The sequence below is a fragment of the Phaenicophaeus curvirostris genome, chromosome Z, assembly GCF_032191515.1.
Source record: "Phaenicophaeus curvirostris isolate KB17595 chromosome Z, BPBGC_Pcur_1.0, whole genome shotgun sequence".
NCBI lineage: Eukaryota > Metazoa > Chordata > Aves > Cuculiformes > Cuculidae > Phaenicophaeus > Phaenicophaeus curvirostris.
In genome coordinates, this window is record NC_091431.1 from 12,541,069 (window position 1) to 12,554,768 (window position 13,700).

At 46.2% G+C, this 13,700-nt stretch overlaps 1 protein-coding gene across 1 annotated transcript; it reads right to left on the reverse strand.

The window, feature by feature from the left end:
* Positions 1-3,922: 3,922 nt before the first annotated feature.
* Positions 3,923-6,274, reverse strand: RPS23 (ribosomal protein S23). Its single transcript, XM_069879942.1, has 4 exons — positions 6,164-6,274; positions 5,784-5,943; positions 4,510-4,630; positions 3,923-4,118 (listed from the first exon to the last, which is right to left on the reverse strand). The coding sequence occupies exons 1-4, from the start codon at positions 6,165-6,167 to the stop codon at positions 3,972-3,974; spliced, it is 432 nt and encodes a 143-aa protein (XP_069736043.1). The 5' UTR covers positions 6,168-6,274; the 3' UTR covers positions 3,923-3,971.
* Between the last annotated feature and the right edge of the window lie 7,426 nt (positions 6,275-13,700).

Here is a 13,700-nt window from a genome sequence, read left to right on the forward strand (position 1 = left end):
GATGCATATTTTTAGTAAATACAGCTGTACTGATGGCAGCCAATTCTTTCAAACTTGGCTGTCTACTTGCATCATTCTGATCCTAGATGAAGACTGGATTTCCAAAACTTTGTAGTAGAGTATGTATGCTTCTCTACTACGTACTACCTCCAATTCCTGCATATGTATTCCAAATTTCACAGAAGCATGAGGCAGAGCCAGAGCAGACGTAGTAAGGACATATCTGGGATTTCTGGGTATACAATAGCACGGTTGAAGTTACTGTGGATAAACGTGGCTGTGATTCAGTGAAGCTGAAAGAAATACTGGGCAGATGTCAAAGATCCTCAAAATCCATCTGCAGTACATTTTTGGTAACAAGAGAACACATCCAGAACACACATATGGTTTCCTGAAAGAAAAAAAAAATTGCCAGCAGCTAAACCTGCACTACCTGAGTCATACAACCATAGAAGCACCAGGTTGGAAAAGACCCATTGGATCATCGAGTCCAACCATTCCTATCAATCACTAAACCATGCCCCTTAGCACCTCATCCACCCGTGCCTTAAACACCTCCAAGGATGACGACTCAACCACCTCCCTGGGCAGCCTCTGCCAGTGCCCAATGACCCTTTCTGTGAAAAAGTTTTTCCTAATGTTCAGCCCGAACCTCCCCTGGTGGAGCTTGAGGCCATTCCCTTTCGTCCTGGCCCCTGTCACTTGGGAGAAGAGGCCAGCAACCTCCTTTCAGGTAGTTGTAGAGAGCAATGAGGTCTCCCCTCAGCCTCCTCTTCTCCAGGCTAAACATCCCAAGCTCTCTCAGCCGCTCCTCGTAAGGCCTGTTCTCCAGCCCCCTCACCAGCTTTGCTGCTCTTCTCTGGACTCACTCCAGAGCCTCAACATCCTTCTTGTGGTGAGGGGCCCAGAACTGAACACAGGATTCAAGGAGCGGTCCCACCAGTGCCGAGTACAGAGGGAGAATAACCTCCCTGGACCTGCTGGTCACGCCATTTCTGATCCAAGCCAAGATGCCATTGGCCTTCTTGGCCACCTAGGCCACTGCTGGCTCATGTTCAGTCGGCTGTCAACCAACACCCCCAGGTCCCTCTCCTCCAGGCAGATTTCTAGACAGACTTCTCCTAGTCTGTAGCACTGCACAGGGTTGTTGTGCCCCAAGTGCAGGACCCGGCATTTGGCCTTGTTAAACCTCATGCCACTGGACTCAGCCCAGCGGTCCAGCTTGTTCAGATCCCTTTGGATCCCTACCCTCCTCTGAAGAAACAGAAGGACTAGGAATCCAGAAAGCACAGTAAAAAGAAAGTGGTAAAGGTGTCCCCAGGTAGCCCCTTCACGTACGCTCCAACATGCTTTTTGACTGCAGTGCGCTGCAGGTACTGTGCATTTACACTGTGTCTGAGATCAGTCATGGAGTTAAGGCCTTGCTCTGAAAATATTAAAAGGGAATTTAAAGCAGATTCCAACAGAGGGAGTCTTAATTGTGGAATCACAGAGAGCAGCTTTTCCATAGTTACCCCATAAAGCTGAGACGCAGCTGCAGCGAAAAACATCTTCACTGTGACAGGGGCTACTGTGTTCGCAAGGGTAAGGGAAACCCTGGTTCAACGCTGCTTTGGTGCTGAACAAGGATTTGAATCCAAATCTTACAAAAATACCCAGATGACTAAGCCACAAAATACTCAGTAGTAGAAAGACTTAACGTGTTCTTAAATTTTACATAAATTTCATATAAATTAATGAATAATATTTGAATCGGAGTATTTTGGATGAAAAGACATATGTATTTTGATTATAATATAGGAATTATTTACACCATAACTTCAGCCAAATAAAGAGGTTTTACTGCATAAATTAGCTCTAACATGAGACAACCTAGCACTCCACTACGAGCTTGTGCAACATGTACTTTTAAGCGGCCAAATTCAAGATAAAATATACGAGTGTAACTACTGTCAGAACTGAAAATTTGGCAATGATTTAAAGGCTGATTCAGAGGGGCATGCTGGGTTCTTTATTGATGGCCTGTTCTATAACATGGTATCAGTTCAGGCATCTGCATTTTAAAGTGAATTTTAAGAACTGGACAATATAGAGAAAAATTATTGGTGATGTGAACTGATGAAATACTTCATTTTTTTCAAGTAGCCTCATTATGGTGTAGATACATTTGAAAAGTTAAAAATAATCTAACTGTTTTAGAAGTTGGTTTTATCTGTCACAGACAGCCAAAAAGCCCTACGCAAAGACACACTGAAGTCAGTAACACAGCAGTTAAATGAAAACAGCTGGAATAAACTGAAGGAGACAGGTGTCCTCAAATTGAGCAGACTTGCTTATGTCCAACTTGTTACAACTTAATTTTCACTTAAGCAAAATGAAAGCAGTTCTTGAAGTCCTGTGGGCTGAGCAGGACAGAGATGAGGATAGATGAGACAGATTTTTCAATAACCCTTTCAGGATCTAAACCTGATGAATCCTGCGTTAGGTCCTGTTGCATGTCTTCACACTAGGAACTAGAACTGCTGTCATCATTTGAAGACCATGAATAAATATCATTTGCTACATTTACTGTGACCATTTTTGATTTGAGGAAGGCCATTTTCCAAGTAAGCACTAAAATTCATTAAATTTCGCCTCCCAACTTACTTGAGGGGCTGTTTTGATTCCTGATTAATTTAATAACCCTAGAGGAATATTGGGGGGTTTTATGGCCAGATCTAGCAGTAAGAAATTTCATTTGTTACTACGAGTTTTATGGTGGACATGATGATTGAAGATAGATAAAACTCCAGTTACAATGGAGTCTGCTTCTTGAGTCTGTAATTAAGTTCTGGATTGTGTATTAGAGTTAATAGAAGCATCTTTCAAACAGTATGTACACTCAGCCACTGAACGGAACGGAAAAAAAATCAAGGGGAAAACTACTTCAGGCTTTGGGAGCAAAAAACCCTAACCAACCATCTTTACATAGTTCTGCAATAGTGAAAATGTTTATTGTCCAAGAAAAAGTAGTTATCCTTTGTTCTTTTCATCATAAGACTTATCTGTAAATGCTGTGCTAACAGCCACTAACTAGTCCAAACTTTTACTGACCAAGAAAAACAAGGAAACATTAACTTTCCTGCAAGATATGCCAGCAAACTTGTTACTCCCCCAACCCCTTCCACTGCAGAAGCCATCCCATACAATACGCTGGTTTGTGATTATGCAGGCCTGTGCCACCACAACCATCGTTAGTCCATTTTCACTTTTGGTGTGCAGAGCTGCACCAGACCCCATGTCCCAGTGTCAGGGTGACAAGTACTTTCCTCCTCCGTGCCCTCAGAGCATTCCAGCCCTCAGAAACTCCATAAGCAACAAAACAAACACTGGAGACCTTTCCTTCTCCTACAATGCAGCCTACTTCCTTAGGTCAGAGCCCCAGTTAACTGGGTGTTAAGTGTCATCCTTGGAGACAAACTCTGAGATCTCCATGGTTCGGCACAACAGGCAGTGGAAGTTCAGAAACTGTTTTGCAGGCCCCTTTCTGAGATAGCTTCCAGAAAGCAGCTTGTGAGGACACAGAGGCCTCGCAGAGATCTACCAGTCTACCCTGACAGCAGCACAGTTGCAACTCCAGTTATTCACTGAAGAAGCCTTCCTGAAGGTACTGGCTGTCAAGAGTGGTCCACAAAGCACTAAACCATCTTTTTGTCCTATGAAGTAAACCTCAGATGCTGCCCGCAGACAGCTGTGTTGCTTCATACAACACAAAGGTCAACTTGGAAATGCTGTGCTGCTGGTTATAAAGACGCTCTGGCTCTCTTCTGTCATTCAAGGGCAAAGCATCTCTTACAGAAGGAAAAGCCAGCTGCCAACAACACCCTAGCATCACTTGCAAATACACATGAAAAACATAACCCTTAAGTAACAAGCACAGAAGTTTTTCCAGTCAAAAATTTTATTGACATTCTTGTCAAATTGATCTCAATTTATGATCTTGGTCTCTCTTTCTTGCCCTTGTACAAGGCCAACAGAGAAACATTGGCCACTTTGACAACCTTGAAGCGAACTCCAGGAATGTCACCAACGGCATGACCCTTCCGACCAAAACCAGCGACCAGAACTTCATCATTCTCCTGCAATGAAAGACCACGTAGTTACCAAACTATAAACATTAAACCCATACATGCTTCCAAAATGGGCAGCACTAGGAAGTCTGAAGTGTGGCTCAGATTTAAAGAGTAGAAATACTGAAGGCTACTGGCAGACACACATTAATGAAGGACAGTTATCCCCTTCAGGGTTTTGGAGAAGGGACACATGAGCAGAGACATCACTTGGCTCACAGCAGCACAGCTTTGCTAAGGGATGGGATAGGACAAGAACAGTTTTTTATTTGCCACCAGTTTTAAAGACACACATGGTGGAGAATGCCATGAATCCTTGTTTGACCATCCCCTACACAGGTCAATGATGTGTTTCTTGAATACACAGCTTTTTACAGAACACTTAATGAAAATAAATTACCTCAATGAAGTTCAGGCACCCATCGTTGGGAACAAAAGCTGTTATTTTTTTACCATTCTTGATCAGCTGGACTCTAACACACTTCCTGATGGCAGAGTTGGGCTGTTTAGCTTCCACTCCACTAAAATGGAAGCACGTGAAAATGAATTAGCAAAACTGATGAACTAGTGGATATTCATTACACCACTGCAAATTACTGTGTTATGATAAGTGCAAGTTGCATCTGTACTTAGAGCTAGCCTTCATATAAAATCTCATTTCCTAAAATGAATAAAAATTGAAAATTAATCACCTTAAACCACATACAAATTCAGTAAATATAAATCAGGAGGAAAGGGTGTTAAAAAAAGATAAACACCTTGAAGCCCTGATACTGCGCCAATGAAGCTCATAAATTCTGAAAAAAAAAAAAAAAAAGCCAAAACCCCAGCAACTGGGATCTCTGAAACAATGCAAACATGTGGAATCCACTAAATCCTAAACCACATTAAGTGGTGCTTTTGTTCTTACTGGGAGAATTGAGAAGTTTTGCTGCAGCTGGTTTGTATGTTTAATTATCTTGTAACATAAAGCTATCTCACATGAAGAGACAATACACAGGCAATCTCCAGACACGGATGAATAACCTGAAACACTAAATGCTCTCTTAAGAGTTGCAAGAATTTATTGATGTTTAATTGTCTCGCAAGACTTAGTTGTCTTAGGTCAAAAGATAACCTGAAGAAAGTCTCCAGATATGGTTAGATAACCTAAAAAAAAAAAAAAAATTCTTTGAAAACTTACTCGATTCTTTGTCTAGAATTCATATATATACACTCACTGCTTTTGTAAAATGGGATGCCTTACATAGAAGGCCATCTGATTTAGTGACAAATAGGAATGGCTAGACTCGATGATCTAAGAGGCCTTTTCTAACCTAGCGATCCTATGATTTAGTGCTGAATTGTAAAACGAAAATAATATTGCCTTTGCTTCGAAGGTTTTGCCATTTTTAATATTTTAGCAGTGAATAAGTGTTTCTCACACCTTGCTTCTAGAAAACCAGAATTTTTAGGCCAACACACGTGTGAGAAAAAAGTACTTTTCAGCAGTACCGCCACGTGGAAAACTAACCCGTTTCCCACCGAGCACGCATGAGCTACTAGATATGGCAGCAAAACTTCTCCAGATTTCGAAAACCGAGCGGCTCGGAGCAGCTTTGAGCCCACTCCTGGCAGAGTTTCCCAGGCAAACTCCCATTCCCTAGGGGATCCCGGGGCACGCGTGGTACCCACACTTTCTCCAGGACGATGCCCTTGGCGTGGGAGGCGCCACCGAAGGGATTGGCCTTCAGGGCCGTGCCCAGGTGGGCCTTCTTGTACTGCTTGTCGTGCCACTTCTGGTCGCGGCGGTGGCTGCGGAGCTTCCGGGCGGTGCGGAGCCCACGGCACTTCCCTGAGGAGAGCGAGCGGAGAGAGAAGTGAGCGGGGGAAGGGGGAATAGCAAGGCCGCGAGGCCGCGGAGACACCGCGGCGGAGGGGGTGAAGCGCTACGCCCTCCCTATCCTCCTCCCCGTCCCTGTCCGTGTCCGTGTCCCCCTCCCCAAGCCCCCGGCTCGGTTCGGTTCAGCCCCGGCCCGGCCGCGGCTGGGCCCCTCCCGCCCGGCCACGCTCACCCATCCTTCCCCCGCGGCTGCCGGGCGCGAAAGAGCGAGCCCCGCCCCGCGCGCGCCGCCTGCACTCGCCCGCGAGGACCCGGGGCTGCCCCGCGCCGCGCCTGAATGAAAATTCCCCAGCCCGGCCCCGGCGCAGGGAGCGGGACCCCGATACGCCGACGCGCCATGCGAAGGACCTCAAGGGGCGGCCCGCGCCGCGCCTGAAGGAAAGTGCGCCCGAGTTGAGGCGGGAGCTGATGGTGGAATTGTTAGGAAAGTTACACTTAAAGTAGGATAAACACTGATCATCGACTAATCAAGAACTAAGACGGAATGTAAAAACTGCATGATTCTGTTCATTCTTAACGTATCCTAGCAACAGACCCCAAGGTACTTGCTCAAAGGACCTCATGTGACAAATAGGATCCAGGTGTGCTCAGGAAAAGTACGTACTAGCTACCCTACCCGAGTAGAACATACACCTGCAACAGCCAAAAAGACCATCATAAATCTTGTGAAAGACAGAAGAATAGGTTTCAGGAGGCAAGAAAGATATACCTGAGTGGTCAAGTGGAGATAAGTGCGGGTCCAGCCAAGAAAAACTGACGAGTTTGCCAAAAGAACAAGAAGTAATAAAGACAAATGCGAGGAAGACTACTTACTTCATCTGAGGAAGACTACTTACTTCATCAGGACGACCCCCAGAGGGGGCCACACAGGCACAATAGAGACTGATGTCGCAATAAGGCGATGAAGTAACCTACCTATGCATATGTATTAGATAATGAAGTAACCTGTTGAATATACAATAGGTTGCAAAACTTTTAGAGAATAAAAAGCGGACGCGATGTGACGGTCTTTGGAACCAGATCTGGGTGTGGTTCCCTGGTTCCCGGGGCCTCGAAATAAAGCACCACATATAACCTCCTAGTGTGGTTATGTGTTTGTCATTCTGCTAACAGAATCGTGCGCTGGTTTGGGCTGGAAGGGACTGTAAAGATCAGCCAGTTCCAGCCACTGGATCAGGCTGCCCAAGGCCCCATCCAGCCTGGCCTTGAACACTCCCAGGTATGGGGCACCCACAGCTTCCCTGGGCAGCCTGTGCAGTGCCTCCCCACTCTCAGCGTGGATAAATTCTACCTTATGTCTAGTCTAAATCTGCCCCTCTCCAGTTTATACCTATTGCCCCTAGTCTTACCACTATATCCTTTTGTAAACAGTCTCTCCCCAGCTTTCTTGTAGCTCCTTTCAGGCACTGGAAGGTCACTGTAAGATCTTGGAGCCTTCTCCAGGCTGAAGAAGCCCAACTCTCCTCATATGGGAGGTGCTCCAGCCCTCAGATCATCCTTGTAGCCTCCTCTGGACCTATTCCAACAGTTCCATATCCTTCTTATGTTGAGGGTTCCAGAACTGGACACAATACTCCAGATGAGGTCTCACAAGAGAGGAATAGAGGGGCAGAATCACTTCCCCTGACCTGCTGGCCATGCTTCTTTTGATGTAGCCCAGGTTGCAGTTGGCTTTCTGGGCTGTGAGCACGCATTTCCAGCTCATGTTGAGCTCATTGACCAGCGCCCCCAAGTCCTTCTCTGCAGGGCTGCTCTCTATCATATCATTCCCCAAGCTGTATTGAAACTACGGACTGCCTGGACCCAGGTATAGGACCTTGCCCTGGGCCCTGTTGAACATCATGAGGTTCTCACAGCCCCATTTCTCCAGCCTGTCCAGGTCCCTCTGGATGACATCCCGTCCTCATGGTGTGGCAGCTGCACCACTCAGCTTGGTGTCATCTGCAAACTTGCTGAGGGTGCACTGAATCTCAGTGTCGCTATCATTGATGAAGATACTAAACAGCACCAGTCCCAGTACGGACCCCTGAGGGACACCACTTGTCACTGATCTCCATCTGGACTTTGAGCCATTGATACCTGATACCCCCTGGAGGCTGCCCGTGCTGCCCGTTAATGAAACTGCCTGAGGGTGGGGTGGCAGGAGCTGATATCGAAAATGTCTGCAAACCCTCTTAAGACTCTTTTTGGTGTCTTAGAAAGCAAGCAACCTTTGTCAGGCCCAAGCAACACGAGGGAGTGATTTCCATCCGTTTTGTGCAGCGAGACAAGAGCTGGGACAGGATGCATATCCCACTCACATGGATGTGTATAATTTTCCCAGAAATCTTATACAAATCCATTACTTCCCAAGGACTCATTTTAATGCTATTACGAACTTCACAGCAGTCAAAATTCTTGCTGATTTGGAGCTTTGACTCCAGCTCTGCCTGACCTTCCATTTGAAATGGGAAAAGGCTGCAAACAAAGGTGATTGTGGAAGGAAAGGGATATGTTCAGCATGTATCATACTGAACACAAGATATTATCATCTTTGAAGAATGTAATAGTAACTTCTTGTATCACACTGAGCAGGATCCATCCCTCCTCTCAGCTTGTTTAATCCAGTTCCTCTGGGAGTGACCCCCCTCAGGTTTGTGAAGGAGACTGCAGGCCCTCCAAGGGAAGAGAGCTGGTGAGATGCGAATGGCACTGTGTGTTGGGTTGGCTTCATTGAGAGGCGTTTGTGCAGCCCTGCTCTTCACCATGTGGTGCTCTCCGTCGTCAGGATACTGTTGCACCCCGAAGGTAGACAGAGTAGGACCCAGAATTGTCTTTAAACATTTAGTTTATTACCTATAATGTTACAATTCTAAGTCAAGACTATAAGCTTAAGTCTAGACCAAAATTAGCATCCTATAAGGGTTTGGAAAGGACCATATGACCTGCACAGAGTTCAGTGACAGAGTCTTTAGATGTTTCCTTGAAGCTGCTGCGAGTGAAGTTTCTGCAAATGCTCCGGTGAAGTGCCCATGGGTTGTGAATGATGTCGGTGGGGGCTCTCAGGCCAGCTGTGAGGGAGCTCCGATTTGTGCTTTCACCTGTCATACTCTTATAGTCCGTTCTGTAGTGATAACATCTGGGATGCCAGTCGGCCCAATGTTATCAGTAGTGCCAGTGGTAGGAGAAAAATGGATTACTGCGCAGCCCCGACCAGTCTGTACGAATCCAGAGAACTGCAGTCGTAGATCAGGATGTTTCCATCACAAGAAACTCATAAATCTTATGAATACTTCTGTTTTGAGGACCACCTCTGAGTCTTGTGTTTTTGTTTCACAGTTATGATGTATCTCTGTATACCTTTGTTGGTATGTGGGAGAGGGGGGTGACCATGGGCCAGTTTGGTCATCCTGACAGGCAAAACGAGTGGCAGAGACATAATCGCCCATTCTCCCCAATTTTATCTTTGCTGCACAGATGGGGTTTGATACGGCCACTGATGTGGAGTGGCCACCAGACCTCCGCCTGGCCCCTCTTCACATCACGACTGAGCAAAGCAGGAGCCCGCTTCAGTAGCTTGCGTGGGGGGGAGGATATGTCAGACACATAGCAGTGGCTCCTGCACCCCAAAGCAAGGTGGGCATGGTGGCATCACCCCATCCATCTGGAGTGGCCTCAGCTGTGGCTGGAGTGGTCTCCTTGTTCCTCACAGAACCCTTAGAGCTCTCCCAGCCCCTTGGCTCCTCCACATCACTTGCCCGGTCACTCACAACATGAGCAATGGCAGGAGTCTGATGTATGATGTATTTAGGGTGAGCAAGGAGGGTACCAAGGAGCTCTGGTGGCACCTGAGCCAGGATTTCCTACTGTCAGCTGTTTAAATAACTACATCACCTGAAGTCTTCTGTGGAAGAAAATCCTGTAACAGAACCAATGGTTTATTAATTTTGAAAGGTGCTGTTAGTCCATACTGCTGCACATGCAATCTGCAGGTGCCAAACGAGCAGGCACAGCTGCCTGTCTACAGCAGTCCTCTCCCCAACAGAAAACATGGACATTCATTTCACTTTTTTGCAATTACTATGAGGGGGCAGTCATTAGATCTAAATGTATCTCTGCTAACACAACCTTTATACAAATCTGAAATACAAATTACATACTTGGTGTGTTTATGCAGGGCTGGTTTTACATTCAATCTAGAGACAATAAATAATCAAAAAGCATTAAATAAATAATAATAAAAAATCAAAACAAACAACAAACAAAACCCAGGAAACCCAGCAACAATTGTAGGAGCAAACACTACTGTTAAAAAAAGCAACTGTTTAGAAGGCGCAACTGCAATGTGGAGAATGAAATCACTATTTGGTAATTTTATGAACAAGGAGGTTAATCCTGTAAAAATGCTAAAGCTTTGCTTTATTAAGAATATTAGTAATACTGAAAAGCTGACTAGCAAGGAAATTGAGGGATAAATGAATATACTAAAACAAACTGGCATTTGGTGCACAAATAGTTATGCATTAAGATCTAGGAAAAGGATGATCTGAGATGACAGGATGTGATCTATCTGGACTTCTGTAAAGTCTTTGACACAGTCCCCCACAACATCCTTCTCTCTGAATTGGAGAGATGTGAATTTGATGGGTGGACTGTTTAGTGGATAAGAAATTGGTTGCATAGTTGTATTCAGAGAGTAGTGGTCAATGACTCAAAGTCCAGATGGAGATCTGTGACAAGTGGTGGCAATGTGCACTTGCAGCCCAGAAGGGCAACCACGTCCTGGGATGCATCAAAAGAAGCGTGGCCAGCAGGGTGAGGGAGGGGATTCTACCTCTCTTTTCCTCTCTTGCGGGATGCCGGCTGGAGTGTTGTGTCCAGTTGTGGAATCCTCAACATAAAAAAGACGTGGAGCTGTTAGAATGGGTCCAGAGGAGGCTACAAAAATGATTGTAGGGCTGGAGCACCTCCCATATGAGGACAGGCTGAGAGAGTTGGGGTTGTTCAGCCTGGAGAAGAGAAGATTCCAAGGTGATCTTACAGCAACCTTCCAGTGCATGAAGGGGCTACAAGAAAAAGCTGGGGTGGGACTGTTCACAAAGGCTTGTAGTGATAGGACCTAGGGTGATGGGTATAAACGGGAGAAAGGCAGATTTAGACTAGACATAAGGAAGAATTTCTTCATGATGAGAGTGGTGAGGCAGTGGCACAGGTTGCCCAGGGAAATTGTGGCTGCCTCACCCATGGAGGTGTTCAAAGCCAGGTTGGATGGGACCTTGGGCCCATCTGACATTGGCACAAACAGGACACCCAGCAGCAGTTTCTTTGTATGGGTCATCCCACGGCCAGTTCCTGCCAGCACCCCTGAATCCATGTTCCCAGCAGGGATGTGGCCCCGTCCCTGATGCTCGTCTGGGCTGTGAGTGCCCTCTGGGCTCTGCAGAAGCTGCTTGCAAAGGTGGCTGCCAGATGCTGCTCCCGTGGGGTCCTTCCTCTCCCTGGCTAGGTATTTTTGCAGTGAAATATCCCAAATGAGTAACTCTGCTGGTAACAGCCTTCTGGAAGTGCTGCTGCCAGCTGGATGGAAGCAGATTGTATTCTTTGGAGAATGTTAGCACACTACATAAACACTTCTAAATGTTTCTGTTCACTGAACAGGTCAATCCACTTCAAACCCCACAATTTATCTTAAAACTCTTGGTATAATCTGATCTCTGGCATTCTCATTCCCGACGTCCTGCAGAGCTGTAAAATGAATGCACCCTGGGTTGTCCCTCTACAGCAGGTCCCTTGCTCCCTCGCTCCCTGCTACCCATGCCCATTGTCCCCATTGCCTGTGCAGCTGCCAGCTCAGATTCCCATCCCGGCAGCAACTCCTGTTCCCCGTCCTGGCAGCAGCTTAGCTGCATGGGTCGGTCTGGTCAGGAACTACGTCTTCCACTGTGCCACCACCACATCCTGTTCCCTTAGTGCTGCCTCATCTGCGTGAAGTGCAGTGTTTCCTCCTGCACCTCTTCCAGCAGGCAGAACAAGGAAAAAGGAGTTTGAGGAAAAAGCAGAGGGGATTTAGGGCTGTGACCACCTTGAAGCCTGTGGCTTGCCCTCTCAACAGCAGGTGCTTTACAAAACCCTGATGGGTGTAGAACAAACCTGACCCCCTGGCTGGCATAGGTCCCTTCTCCAGGGCAGTAGAGGTACACAAATGTGGGAGCCCCCTTCCATGGTGGGAGATGTGCCTTGTGATGCAGAGCGAGACTAAGTGTGTGTGGGGTTGTGAGCATGGATGTTATTCCTCTTCCCTGAAGGCAGCCCAAGAACTAGCAGCTTTATCGTTGATCCCCTTTCCATCCAGTGCCCCTGTGGTGTGGCTGTGTGGAGTCTGTGTGGAGATTTCTCAGAATGGGATGACATCCTCTAGGGTTGTGGGGAAGGGTGCAGGAGCAGCGAGGAGGCAGGAAAGGGTCAGGCTTCTAACAGGATTAATTTTTGCATCATCCCAGCATGCGTGGTAGAGATATAGGCTGAAGGGCCTGCAGAAAATGAGCACTTTTTTGGAACTGAGACATGCTTTGTCTATAAATTAAGGTCAATTTTCTGCCTATGCTTTTGTTGTATTGTCAGTGTGTAGTGAATTTATCTGAATCAGAGCAAAAATGCATGTGTCAAAGTGAAAAAGTGTTAATACCTCATACAGTGGCTGAAACCTCATACTTGGCTTGAGACACGTTATTTTAGAAAGTGGCTCGGTTCATGGTGACCTCATAGGTCATCTGAAGGTCACTAGAAACTCTGCTGAAAATAAATTGTGCCAATGTGTGCCTGAGGAGGTGCAGCCAAAGAGATAAATTATCCATGTTTAAAATTACATCTGCAGTCTCATTCATTGCATGCAAACCCAGCGTGTGTGTAATTATTGCAGCATCAGGCAGAACAGCTGTCATCTTGGGGTCTCCATCAATGTTCATGTCATCATCCTGTTCGACAGGGGTTTGCTGGGCTGTGGTGACATAGTCAGGGATGTGTGGAATGCCAGCAATACTGATGGGCAGACCTATCAGTCTCTGGTTGCTTGCTTCACAAAACTGTGAACGCTCACACTGATTATAACTGTCAGCTGATTCATTAGCTACCTTTTCTGCAAAGTAGATCCAGAAAAAGAGCATTGTTCGCAGTGCAGTAAGGTCTCCTGCTGTGCCTCCTCCCTGCTGGTGGAAACATCTGAACTGGTGTGATACCAAGTAAAAAACAACTACATGGTATCTGCTTTATCATCAAAGGATGAGTTTTCCTTAATCACGAGGAAGAACTTATTGCCGGATTTCCCATTGACTTTGTCTTGCATGAGGTTCATCACATGCCTTTGTGGAATAGAATGTGATTTCATGGGTTCAGTAAAACAGTGTATGGACTTTGCCTATGATACTCTCTTCAAATTTTGTCCACTGCATGTGTATACAGTTGAAGCATGTGGGTGAGAAAGCTTGCTGTGGTTGATTTAAGCATAAACCAGGCAAATGTAAAACAGTGATTTATCAACTGAATTGCAGAAGTTCATCTAATCATGCCCTTGCCAGGACCGCTGCATGTAAGGCTCCATCATGTTTTCTTTTTAAACTCAGTAATGTAGGGACAATAACTAAGCTGGGTGGAAGTGTTGATCTGCTGGAGGGTCGGGAGGCTCTGCAAAGGGATCTGAACAAGCTGGACCGCTGGGCTGAGTCCAATGGCAT

Excerpts from the sequence above, each read along its gene's own strand:
- RPS23 (XM_069879942.1), bottom strand. Across the intron at positions 4,631-5,783 it reads GGCATCGTCCTGGAGAAAGT|TGGAGTGGAAGCTAAACAGC; the intron begins GTGGGTACCACG and ends CTTCCATTTTAG. Across the intron at positions 4,119-4,509 it reads GGTGCCTGAACTTCATTGAG|GAGAATGATGAAGTTCTGGT; the intron begins GTAATTTATTTT and ends CTTTCATTGCAG.